At 31.9% G+C, this 12,991-nt stretch overlaps 1 protein-coding gene and 1 long non-coding RNA gene across 3 annotated transcripts; one reads left to right on the top strand and one right to left on the bottom strand.

The window, feature by feature from the left end:
- Window positions 1-1,297: 1,297 nt before the first annotated feature.
- Window positions 1,298-4,248, bottom strand: LOC107605746 (uncharacterized). Its single transcript, XR_001612553.3, has 4 exons — window positions 3,992-4,248; window positions 2,096-3,906; window positions 1,958-2,016; window positions 1,298-1,849 (listed from the first exon to the last, which is right to left on the bottom strand). It is a non-coding gene; the product is annotated as an uncharacterized LOC107605746 (long non-coding RNA).
- A 3,545-nt stretch (window positions 4,249-7,793) lies between these two features.
- LOC107605744 (glucan endo-1,3-beta-glucosidase 7) lies at window positions 7,794-12,898 on the top strand. 2 transcript variants are annotated; one of them, XR_015885867.1, is made up of 7 exons: window positions 7,794-7,987; window positions 8,074-8,232; window positions 9,404-9,642; window positions 9,872-10,141; window positions 10,366-10,722; window positions 11,110-11,699; window positions 12,527-12,898. XR_015885867.1 is itself a non-coding variant. In XM_016307715.3 (7 exons), the coding sequence occupies exons 1-7, from the start codon at window positions 7,924-7,926 to the stop codon at window positions 12,562-12,564; spliced, it is 1,425 nt and encodes a 474-aa protein (XP_016163201.1). In that variant the 5' UTR covers window positions 7,832-7,923; the 3' UTR covers window positions 12,565-12,898. The 2 variants fall into 2 exon arrangements, 1 of the variants encoding a protein (XP_016163201.1); XM_016307715.3 differs by having other exon boundaries at window positions 7,832-7,987; window positions 11,402-11,699.
- Window positions 12,899-12,991: the final 93 nt, after the last annotated feature.

The raw sequence follows: 12,991 nt of genomic DNA, 5'->3' as shown, positions 1-12,991 counted from the left end.
ATAATAGTATTTGTCGCTTTAATGATTAACACATCAATTTAAAATTAGAAATGATGAAAATGCATGTATATTATCCCTTTCATTCAATTCTATTGTTGACCAGCTCTTTAGTGTGGCGATGCTGATTTTCAGATAATAAACAAAGTAAACGCACAAGCATGTATGTTAACAAGGATAACTTGCAAAAACATATGTAACTTACTTTGATATTAATTATTTTATTTCTAATAATATTTTAATCCATATATACATAATTAGAACTGAACATATATTTTCGATCAATCTAAAGTACTCTATCATTCATGTGTGATAATCATTTTCTGTTTCTATATTCCATATATATAGTTAGATACTAAACATTAAATAAATTCTGAAATAGACACTTGCAATATCAACAAGGAATATATTATAAGCAAGTGGGCTCGTGTATTCTTGATGATATTGATGGTAATGAAAGCTTATAAATTATGAGATAGACACCTGCAAAACCATTCCAGCTTGGCCTGCATTTCAATCTGCATACCGTAAGATAACATCAGCTTAGCTTGGCTTGTTGGACGACATTCCACTGTTTGATCGATCTCCTTAACTTGACAATTCTGTCTAAAATATTACCGTCAGAAAGTAAAGACCATATCTTTTTCCTGGGGACCTTAAGATGATGACCATGTTATCGTTTCATCTTTCATCAAATTGCTTCTGTCGGCAAACGCTTCACCTGTAATACAGAAGTACAGAAGTACCTCCACCCATAGTTAGAGCATTGAGTATAAATTAATAAAATAAAACTTCCAGAGTCAATGTTACTTTCTCTATTTTACTTTTTTGACTGAACTTTCTTGTTTGAATTAGCATTTCCTAACTTTCGTGCTTGGATTAGCATTTCCTTTAATTTGAAATGGAGAGACATGGTGGAACCGAAGTTAGAAAAAGCGGATCCAGGTGGAGTCGAACCACCATCCTCCCAGACGTAGCAGTTTGGGCGCTCATACCGACTTGAGCTCATGGATCCATTAGCAATGCACCACCACATCCAACTCATTGAAAATTACCTCACTTAAAAGAGAGATTAATCTAACTAGACCCGAAAAAATTGAGAGATTAATCTGGAGAAAGTTTTCTAGCGGCTTAAAGACCCAGTTTTCCATAAAAGCCATTTTCCAACTGTAAAGCTTCGGCCTTGTGACAAAAAGAAACATAAAAATGATAAAAACGACGTAGGTTTTATAATTATTTTTTTTTTTGGGTAGGTCTAACTAGAACAAAAGCCGGACTAAATGACGCTATAATCCTTCTCTTCTGAAAATACCTCATAAAATAAATGGCTATCAAAAGCTAGAAACGAAATACAATCTACAAGCAGAGCCTCGCACACTGGGGGCACTTTGTTTGAATAATGTACACCAGACATGACAGGACTTACTGAAACCAACTTAAAAGATGGATACTTACAAATTATGAGACTAACTTTCAAACAAATGACGGTGAAATAAACTTTACGAAAATAATTAGCAGAGATTATACCGTATACCCCAAAACTATAGCAGGAGCAAGAGATTTAATGCTAACGACTGGGGTTTATTTATGATTCAATAACGTCGGAGTGTGCCTATCTGAATGTAAGTACAGCAAGCAGCAAGCAAAAGGATTCAATATCGCTGGTGCGTGTCATCTGAAATATGTATCGGGTTGCTGTTAAGTGTTGAGCAACAGTATCCACGAAGGTTTTATATTTACAGCGGAATCGCCAAATGTTGATGCAAGAGATGTCGCCAAGCTATGGTGAGAGGCAACTCACTCCAAAATTTGCTTGAAATTGCTGTCTAAGCAAGAACCAGTGAACATTAACCTGTTTCACATGAAATAGGTATGCGTTAATTAAAAATTGAAATCAGGCAAATCCAGCTGACGCTTTTAAGAGAAGTACAGTTCGTAGAACCTCCAAACGATACCATACCTTAGATATGGGTGTTCATGAAATGAACCCTTGCAAAGCTTCCAAATCTCGGAAGGCACCTGAAGATCAGCATAGAACAATCATCACTTGCCACTAATCCAGTGAAATCGTTGGGGATAAAGACAAGATTCTAAATACCTCTGGCAAGGCTTCAAATAACCTTCCTCCATAGGACATCCGCAGCAGATTGCTTGTTTACTCCGGTAAGCGCATCCTAAAATACTGGATTCAGGAAGACACAGTCCATCTCCAGCAATCCTCGCTCAAATACCACCTGGAGAGAAAGGTGCTCCACCCGTACTATCCTTGCTTGATAGTCAACAATCGGGTTATGCCTCTAACATGGAATACAGTCCTTAAATGTACATTAAGAACCACTAACTCAGCTGCATACACAGACTTTACAAAAGAACGATATATCCCTAATATATGATACGGCCAACTAGTGAAAAATAACTATGATACATTGGCACACTCCCCATAAATATAATTGAAAGAACTTAGTAAACTTAAATATAAGTTATATACTGCAACTGCTTTAGTGAAAAATAATATATAATACGACATGAGCCCTTCTAATACGCATTCCGAATATGTACTTAGGTAATCATATGTACTCATGTAACATATTCCATATTGTTAAGATAAATTCCTTTTAAAATTGTAACAATGGAATAGAACACACACTGGCATTTGATCAAAAATACTACTAGGCGTACAGCATAATTGGAATCCGTATCAATAGTTAAATTGTGGGCATGATAGATGTTACAAATGAGGATGCTATCTTGCAAAGGAGATTGGTAATTACTAAATAATTAGAATTATTTAGTGCTTCTACGGCCTTTGGATTAAAGACTAATTCTTATTTAGAATGTTGATTTAGGAATACAATACCATATTTTACATTAACATAATTGCAAGAGATCCATTATAATGGACTATCCACGCGAGGTATAGAATAAAACTTTTATACATGTATAACCCAACATTTGTAAAAATAAAATTTCATTGTTAAATCATTTAAAAATAACAGTAGATGTTTAGCTATTAAAAATAGTTTGAAAATTTGTTGAAAATTAAAGATTATTTTTAATTTTTCATCCTCTGTAGAATGTGAATCTAAATCTAAATTAAAACTGAATTAAATAGAGGGAAGCTTTAAAGAAACATGTTTACTTACGCTATACAGAGAGATATATCACAAGAACAATAAAACGCATAGTAACTTTTAAGATATATAATCCCTAAGGAATTTAAAAATTAAAACATGAAATAAATAAGTGTTTAGCATGGTGTACCTTATAACGTGTTACCTTATTGGAGTTGTGAACATGTATTGTACCGGTTCCAACTGGATTAACCAGTTTTAATTGCAAGTTGCTTCCATAGCGAGAGGATTTAAGGCGTGTGTGATAGAATTCATAAGGGCATAGAAGAGAGAGAGAGAGAGAGAGAGAGAGAGAGAGAGACAACACACGCACACAGGGAGAGAGCTTGGGGGCATAAAAAAATGTAACAAGCCCCCAAAAAAACTCTCCCCCTAAAACACAAACAAAACTTCTTTTATTATCTTTTTTTTGACCTGCCATGCAAGCGCACCTGACATGGCAAAGGCCTGATGGTAACAAAAGAATGAAAAAATAAAAAACTAACAAGATCATATACCTTTAAGGCTGCATCAATACGCCTAAGACATATCTTTCTCCCAAAACCCTAACCTCCATTCAGTTCCACATAACATTCCATATAACACCTTTTTATTGATTGATACAACAAAGATCGCGCATCCATGTGTTAAAACTGTTAATTTCCAGAAAGATCCAGATCCTCTACCGCCAAATTCCGCCGCGGAAAACCCTCTGCCTCCAAGAACCACCGGATGAGATCCTTCACCGCCACAATCCACAAGAAAAATCAACGATCATCAGCTCCGCGCAACCAAAACCCTAACAGTTACCACAAAGGAATAATCAGAAAACAAATTCAATCAAAATTAAGTGCACATAAAAAAAGAAAACGGATCCAACTTACCTTGCTAAGAAAACACGATCAGATTCTTCAAATCGTCGAAAATCCAAAACAGATCCAAGATGCCTCGAACCAGAACCATTCAACGCGATCGAAACCGATCCATGGAGAGATCCTTCAATGATCCATGCCTAATAGCCAGATCGAGGTTTGATCCGTGATAACAGATACGGAAACATGGCTTTGACCGCATCGCAGAGAGGGAGAGAAGGGTTGTTATGGCGTCGATTGGGATTTACGCGCGCGTCTCTGACGATTGTGGAGGGAGAAAAGGTTAAGGTCGTTTTATATAGTGGAATCTGAGTGAATCAACGGCTGCGATGGGTTAGTTATAAATAGATGGAACGGTGGAGATTGGATGAGGTAGTTCCCGAATCAAACGCCGAGTCGGTGTGCCATGTGTTCGTACTAGTTAAGGAATTCCGGTCTAAAACGGAAAGAAGGTTCTCGATAACAGCCTAGATATTTTTTGTTTTGGGCCACATTTTGGTATTGGGCCATATTTTTTGAAGCCTCTAATGACCAAGTTTATTGGGCTTTAATGTATTTGGGAAACTATGCAATGGGATCACTACCCTCCCCATCCCACTGCTGTATTTGATTTTGTTTTTGATTTAGAATATAGGTGATTATATTTTTATTTTTAAATAAATGTATGTAATATATATATATATATATATATATATATAAAATAATTATTTTTTAGATAAATTATAACTATATTTGATATTTTATTGATATTAAAATATCAAATAATTTTTTGACTATTTTTTAAGTCTTTTTTATTATTATTTATCAAAACCTCATTTTAAAGGTACATGTTAAAAATAAAACTCGACACACTGATACATAAAGACATGCAAGCGTGTCTATAAATTTTTGTTATTAAAACACGGTAAGACATAACAGAAACATATCGGACAAGTGTTAATAAATGTCATGTCTAAAATGTATTCAACACGCCGATATAACAACTCAACAAGTATCCTTACTTCATAAATTATATTGTCATATATTCACTCATTTATTTAAATCACACAGTGATGAATTTTAAATTCTAGTTACACAATAAAATATTTCGTTCTTATTTATAGAAACAAATAAATTAAAAAGCATCTTAAAGTGGGAGTGCTATGTTGTTACTCTCTAATTGATAATGATACTCCTTTGTTATATTTTATTACTAAACTACCGTAGCAATTTTACATGGTTACGTACTTATGTATGTTTGATTGGAAAACTTATGAATTAAGAAATGAGAGTGGAACAATTATTCAACCCAAAGTGGTGACCATGGCCCATATACATTGCCGAAAAACACCTTGTCGAGAGAAAAACTCGTATGCAACTTTAGTTTCATCTTGTAACTTTAATTGTGGAGCCAAGCGAAAAGAGGAAAACGAGCACTCAAAACATCTTCTATTATTTGCCTCTTTTTGTTTTTAACCTTTTTTTGTTGCTAAAGGCTAAACATTATTTGACCTTAAATAATTGAGTTTGGTATTCTATGGCGTAATATATAGCAAATTTGCACTTGGCGTGTTTGATGGTTTGAATTGGAAATCTGTGTGGATGCCATTGCCAAAATTATTGTCGCTCCTCTTATTCTTCAAAAAGATGTATAAATAAATATTGCCTCTTCTTAGGTATAAGAGGTTTTTTTTTTAAATAAATAAAAATGAAATAAATTCTATTGTTAAAAAATACCGTTAAACTTTTGAGTTAAATTTAAAATTTGGAGTAATCAAATTAATTAACTTTTTTTTTTTATTAAAAGTAGGTAAAATTTTATTAGATAAAAAAGTAAATACTCAAAATGGTCCATTAATTTCAAATCGCTGTTATTTAGTCCTTGACTTTTAAAAATGACCAATTAAATTCCTGAAATTCGAAAAAGTGAATCTCCGTTAGTTTCTCGCAGAAATTCTGTTAAAACATTGACATTTTAGCTGTATGCTGATATGTACCAAACTTGAATTTGGTTTAAATTGATATCTGGAATTCCTTAATAATATCCAAAGTAGCCAATTTTCAATTATAAAACCATAATCTCTAAATTAACAATACAGACACACTCCACCTCAAGGATAAAAAAAATGGAAGATTTCAACCTAAATTCATTACATTCAAAGAAAGAAAAATAAAATTGTAAAGAACTAAGTGAAACTTCTTCTTTTGTCCATGTCTATTTGTACTTCTAAAATCAAATGAATTAACTTATTAATTAACTTGAATTTGGATAAACTCGGATAAAATTAAAGTAAATTTGCATAAATTTACTCTAATCCGGATAAATTTTTAAGATTACTATTTACCTTAATTATCTTTTTACGGTAATAAAGATAACTCCAATTCTAAATTTTCTAATCTGGAAGAATATCCTAGTGTTCCATTCTAACCTGTGTATACTCTCTTTTGCAGGTGTAGTAGTGCTAAAAATTCGAAGAGTGTTGGTGCCTGAATATTATGCTAACCTTGGCATGGTTTCCTTACCCTTTCTACTTAAATTGGGGACCCCCTTTAAGAGGCCTCAAAATATGATACCAAAGAATGCAGCTTTTGAGGACAATGCATGATTCTAAAATAAAATACTTTCCTTTATGTGTCGTTCAAAACCATATTCAAACTTTTAATGTGACTTCATGCAATACTTGAGAGAATGTTCTTTGATTAACATGTAAGGTAAAGTTCCTTAGTAATCCACATCTAAAAAAAATAAATAAATAAGTGGTTATTGTATTATTGTATTTGACTATTTGTACATACGAGTTCAATTCATGTGTTCTAACTTTTTCAAATTCAAAAGCAGCCATATATGTTACTTACTTTTTGTGGCGGTTTTGAATGAGAAATGTTTATAACGTTCATATATATTCAAAAATCATTGAACATCTATTATTTTTATAATTTTTTTAAGTAAATTTTAATATTACAAGTGTGAGGAGTGCATAAAATTAGTCACAATCAAAAAAAATAAAAAAAAGTAAAGAGATTATAAAATAAGAGATTCGTTAACTTGATATTTTAAAATTTTGAGTTGAACGTGATATTGCTTGATTTTCCCAAATATCGCCATTTAAAAATTGTTACTTGTTAATAAACTATTGTTATATCTAAAGTGAAATTCAAACTTCTAAAGTGTATTTAATAAAATGAATAAATTAACTATTCAGCTAAATTAAGTTATATTTTATAATCTAACCATAATCATTTTCACAAGTTATTTACTTATTTTACCGATTTCTTTTTTTATATATATATTAGCCTGGTCTCATAAATACGTAATGCATATAAATAAATTAACATTAGTATAATCTTTGGTTATGAAAGAAAATTTTTTAAGCTGAAATCGCCAGACCCATTCCATGAGTCTATCTGATGGAGACGAATTGATAAAAAAAAATCATTAAATCAATTATTAATTAAAATATTTATTAAAATATATAATATATTTTAAAAATATACAAATAGCTTATATATAATAATTAATTTTTGATATACATATAATATTATTTATCTCAAATAGACATAAAAGTAAAAAATAATAAGTACACAAATAAATTTAGATAACTACTTGCACAAAATTAATAAATAATAACTAAGATATTGACATATATTATATTAAATAATTTAGCCTAACATAACAAAATATATATATTTGCCAATGACTTATAACTCAAATGACATAATCTTTCCATATTCAATTAAAAAGTTACAAGTTCGAGTCTCCTATCTTTGATAAAAAAAAAAAAACAAAATATATATATTTTTTCTTTATTTATTTATTTTTATCTTAATGTCACTACTCACTGTATTATGAACTTTCCAGGTTTTTTAATTTTTGTTTTTATTTTTGAGTTTTAACCCAAACTCACTCCTTCTATATATATCTGCAAGTTCTTTCCTTTGATTTCGTTGAGTTCAGATTTGAAAACATGGCAACGAAGCTTGATCCATTTACTCTCCTTCTTTCTCTCTTCTTTGCATTCAACCTCGCAAGTAATTAACTTCTCTCTCTCTCTCTCTCTCTCTCTCTCGTCATAGGGAAATGAAAGTGAATAAAAAATTGTTGTTGTTATTTGCAGGTGGTGAATCATTCATAGGGGTTAACTATGGACAGGTGGCTGATAACCTTCCACCGCCGTCAACCACCGCCAAGCTGCTCCAATCCACCGCCATCGGAAAAGTTCGCTTGTACGGTTCCGACCCTGCTATTATCAAAGCACTCGCCAACACTGGAATTGGTGCGTATTTAAATATTTCAAACCTTATAAAAAAAATAAAAAAATTTGACAACAATTATTAAAACTTGACTTCTATTTTTTTTTTTATTTACTATACTCATTAGCTGAAAGTTATTAAATAGTTATTAAATAATTGATAATTGAGAGTCTTAAATAATGACGTCTAACGATTTTCTTGTACTATTAAATTGACGTAAAGTTAACGAGTCTCTCTACATTTTTAAAATTAAAATCTGAAATAAAATTTATTTTATATCTTGTGCCCTATTTAATTTCATTTCTCAAATACTTATTTACAAATTACTTTATTAAAGAAAACATGGAACTAAATGAAGTAATTCAAAGTTAGGGTTAAAATTTTGATGGAAGTTTTGAACCCCTTTACATTCATCTGATACAGTCATACTATACTCTGTTTTGCTTGTCCTGACTCTGCATCCTATGTTACATACTCTTTTACAACGGCTATGTGTACCTAAAATGATATTTAAAAGTTTATAGTGTTTACAAAAATGATTTCAAAAGATATTATTGATAAATAAGTTTTTAAAATAACAAAATAACCAAATATATATTCTAAAAAACAGTTGTAGAGATTATATTTTGTTGCGAATTTTTGTAAACATAATTAAAAACTTGAGATTTTTCAAAATTTGACAATGAAGTTTTTTTTTTTTTTTTTTGCTACTTTTACGAATGATCTAAATTTTTTTAAAAAATTAAAAATCTGGATTTGAATTTTTTTACTCCAATTTTTTCATAAACCTTTTGAATAATTATCTAAATATTTTCAAAAAAAAATGGGACTAAATGCACAGTCATTTTGCTAAATACTAGAGTAGTTTGTAATTTATAAAAAGTAATATATTATTGTTATTTTTATGGTATTTTAAAAGTTTTTGAAAATTAATTTTTTATTTTTATATTTTATATCAATTTCGGTGAATTACTGAGTATGGATAATGTGATTGGACAATTAATTGACCGGTTAAACTTAAAAAGTAAGACTCGCATACTGTTGTATGTGTTCAATTGATAGTCGAAAATAGTTATATAATTTGATAGATTTGACTAAATTGTCAGTATTGTGGATGGAATTCACATAGAGACAATTGCATGTAAATTTTCTCCAACTCAAAACAACTTACAAGTTGTATTGAACATTTTGTAGGAATCGTAATTGGAGCAGCAAATGGGGATATTCCATCACTTGCATCGGATCCAAACTATGCCAAAAACTGGGTGAGCTCCAACGTTGTACCTTTCTACCCAGCCAGCAACATCATCCTCATAACCGTTGGTAACGAGATTATAACCTCAAACGATCCAAATCTCATGAACCAGATGCTCCCCGCCATTCAAAATGTCCAAAATGCCCTTAATGCCGCCAATTTAGGAGGCAAGATTAAGGTCTCAACTCTCAACTCAATCTATAGTATATTAGTATCTTTATTAATGTGGGGAAAATTTTAGAAACAAAGAAAATTTTTATTGGTTTTAAATTTAAACAATAAATAAATCAGTCAAATTATTGATTCTCATGTTACTTTGTTGAAATTACATTACATATTACATAAAAGTTGTCACTAATACGGTTATTTTGTATTCTAACATATATTTCGTATGGTATTTAATACAGGTGTCAACGGTTCATTCAATGGCGGTCTTGAAGGACTCGGAGCCACCGTCTGCCGGGAGGTTCCACCCGGAATACTCCACCGTTTTACAAGGATTGTTGTCGTTTAACAATGCGACGGGGTCGCCGTTTGCCATCAACCCTTACCCTTATTTTGCTTATAGAGATGATCCTGGGAGGCAAGATAACTTGGCCTTTTGCCTCTTTCAACCCAATGCTGGAAGACTTGATCCCAACACCAATATCAAATACATGAACATGTTTGATGCTCAGGTCTCCATTGCAATTTAAAATCATATTTTGTCATATTTGACTCGTCATAGTTCATGATTAGTTAATCTTATAGAAAGTTGATAACTGAAAACATTTAGTCAAACCTGTCAAATCATTTAACACTCTCAGCTATCAACTTTATATGAAGTTAACTGAGCATTCTGGGTAGGTAATTTAGTACCTGATTTTTGTGTACACGTAACATGGTTGTTGGTTGAACGAAGGTTGATGCTGTCCGCTCTGCATTGAACTCAATGGGGTTTAAGGATGTTGAGATCGTGGTTGCGGAGACAGGTTGGCCATACAAAGGAGACAGCAGTGAGGTTGGTCCGAGTCTTGAAAACGCCAAGGCTTACAACGGTAACCTCATCGCGCACCTTAGATCCATGGTTGGGACACCATTGATGCCAGGGAAATCGGTTGACACTTACATCTTCGCATTGTATGATGAGGATTTGAAGCCAGGACCAACTTCTGAGAGATCTTTTGGTCTATTCAACCCTGATCAATCCATGATCTATGATGCTGGTCTCTCCAAACAGCAGACACAACAGAATAGCACAAGCCCTGTTGTAGCACCGGTATGACCATAACTCTCTATATGACTTTATGGTTACATATATAATTATGACATAATCTTAGTGTAAGAAAAATGTTTGTGTTTATGTGTTGTTCATATCTCGTCATATCAATTATCTTAGAAGAAAGTATAGAGAACCAACTTTTAGTTCGTCAATATTAGCCAATTTTAAGTAATTTCAAAAGAATTGGCTGATATTGGTTGCAAAAGTTGGTTTCTAGTGTCTTAGAATACAAGCTATGTTTTTTTTTTGGTAAATCAGACACAAATACAAAGACCAGAAATATAAGAAAATTTGTGTCTTAGAATACAAGCTATGTTTTTTTTTTTCTAGACTTTATAGTGTGTAGTAGTGTTTGACAATGTATTTCTTTAATTTGATTTGAAGAGTCCGGATGTGTCAAAATCTCCGATGACACCGGATGTACCGAACTCAAACCCTCCGTCGACACCGGCCGTGTCGTCAAACCCTCCGGTGACTCCAGCATCAACAGGGCCAAGTCCAACTCGAAACAAAGCACAATTCTCAAATGGCCATGAAGCCATTTTTTTGCAACCTTTAATGATCACACTCTCTACAGTTCTCACCTTAATGTTACTCTAGTAATAGCAATAGCAACAATGTTGTTTTAAGTTTTAACAATTATATATGTTAATGTCTTAAAAATTTTGGTTTGAAGACTACTCCGGATATGTCTAAATCTCCGGCGACTCCACGGCCGCCAACAACACAAAACAAATCAACATGGTGTGTGCCGAAATCCGGTGTAACGGATGTGCAGCTACAAGCAAACTTGGACTATGCTTGTGGTCAAGGTATTGATTGTACTCCAATACAACCTGGTGGAGCTTGTTTTGAACCAAATACACTTTCAAACCATGCTGCATTTGCCATGAATCTCTTCTATCAATCTGCTGGAAGGAGTCCATTGACTTGTGATTTCTCGCAGACAGCTGTACTGTCCACGAATAATCCAAGTAAGTTCATTCGTTCGCAATTTCCTACGTACTATTTTTGAATCTTTTTGTTGAAAAGATTTTTTTTTGACTCTATCTAATGGGAAAAGACTTCATTCTTAAGTGTTCCATGTGTTCGTTCATTGTTATCTTTGACACAATACTAGGTTGTTCATCCCTTTCTGTCTAAATGTTAGATTTTGGTGGTGGTATTTACAAGATCCTATATAAATATGAATTGCATGAAAATGTTATGGTAACATTATTTCTGTGTATTTTATTATAAAATATTGGTTTAATTCTGTTGGTCGTTATAGTTTTATCAAATTTGTAATTAGGTTCTTATATTTTTTTTTTCAATTACGTTTTTATTCCCTACATTGCTTTTAATTTTATACTTAGGTCATTCTTAGTCTAAAAAATATTAGAGTTAATTGAATATTTTTTCGCAAATTGAAGGGATTCATAATTAAAAACATAATTTGATCTTTAATCGCATGTATTTTGGGAGAAATATTCGGTTAATTTTAATGTTTTTTAGATAAAAAATACCTAATTATAAAAGTGAAAAATGTGTAGAAACCTAATTAAAAAAAAAATACAGAGATCTAATTGAAATTTTGATAAAACTATAAATAGCAATTGAGTAATTAAACCTAAAACATTTTTACATTGATCTTCAAGTATACATAAAAGAAAGTTAAATTGTTTTTATTCACATAGCCAAGTTTAATTGGATGATTAAATCTCTTTCCTGCCTTTTTCATTTTTTCCCCCACCCTAGATTCATTGATCATCCCCCACTAAAATAGCATGCTGACTTTACAATCTTTTTTTTATTTTTGTAGGTTACAATAATTGTGTCTACGTTGGAAGGAATGCCTAACCTAAAATCAAGAAAGTAAATAAAGTATATCTTTCCTTTTTTCCCCCCTCTTTTGAAGTGTTCTCTCTTAATCACTAAGGAATGGAGAGTGTGCATGCATGTATGGTGGAGGATCTTCCTCTATTTCAAGTGTAATTTTTTTTTTGGAAAATGTCTCTATCAAATACCAAGTAAGCTAGTTCAGTGTTTTGTGGTGTATGTGGAGTGGCGAAATCTGATTTAATTTAATTATTATTGTTATTATTATATATATGGAGTCAAACTTGGAATCCGGGGTCCATGTATATATATTGTTTATGTACTATAAATATAAATGAAAATTTTCCTCTTAAATTATGACTAGTTTTTTTAAATATAAGTAGTATTCATTTTTCGATACTCGGATTTAATATCGTTAAAAATTAGACGAACTTATCTAAACTCAATC

This window comes from Arachis ipaensis, chromosome B6 (genome assembly GCF_059453495.1).
Source record: "Arachis ipaensis isolate K30076 ecotype BB chromosome B6, ASM5945349v1, whole genome shotgun sequence".
Lineage (NCBI taxonomy): Eukaryota > Viridiplantae > Streptophyta > Magnoliopsida > Fabales > Fabaceae > Arachis > Arachis ipaensis.
The sequence above is the reverse complement of the archived record's forward strand: the minus strand, read 5'-3'. Positions and strand labels throughout refer to the sequence as shown.

Excerpts from the sequence above, each read along its gene's own strand:
- LOC107605744 (XM_016307715.3), top strand. The coding sequence starts at position 7,924 with ATGGCAACGAAGCTTGATCCATTTACTCTCCTTCTTTCTCTCTTCTTT. Across the intron at positions 8,233-9,403 it reads ACTCGCCAACACTGGAATTG|GAATCGTAATTGGAGCAGCA; the intron begins GTGCGTATTTAA and ends AACATTTTGTAG. Across the intron at positions 9,643-9,871 it reads ATTTAGGAGGCAAGATTAAG|GTGTCAACGGTTCATTCAAT; the intron begins GTCTCAACTCTC and ends TATTTAATACAG.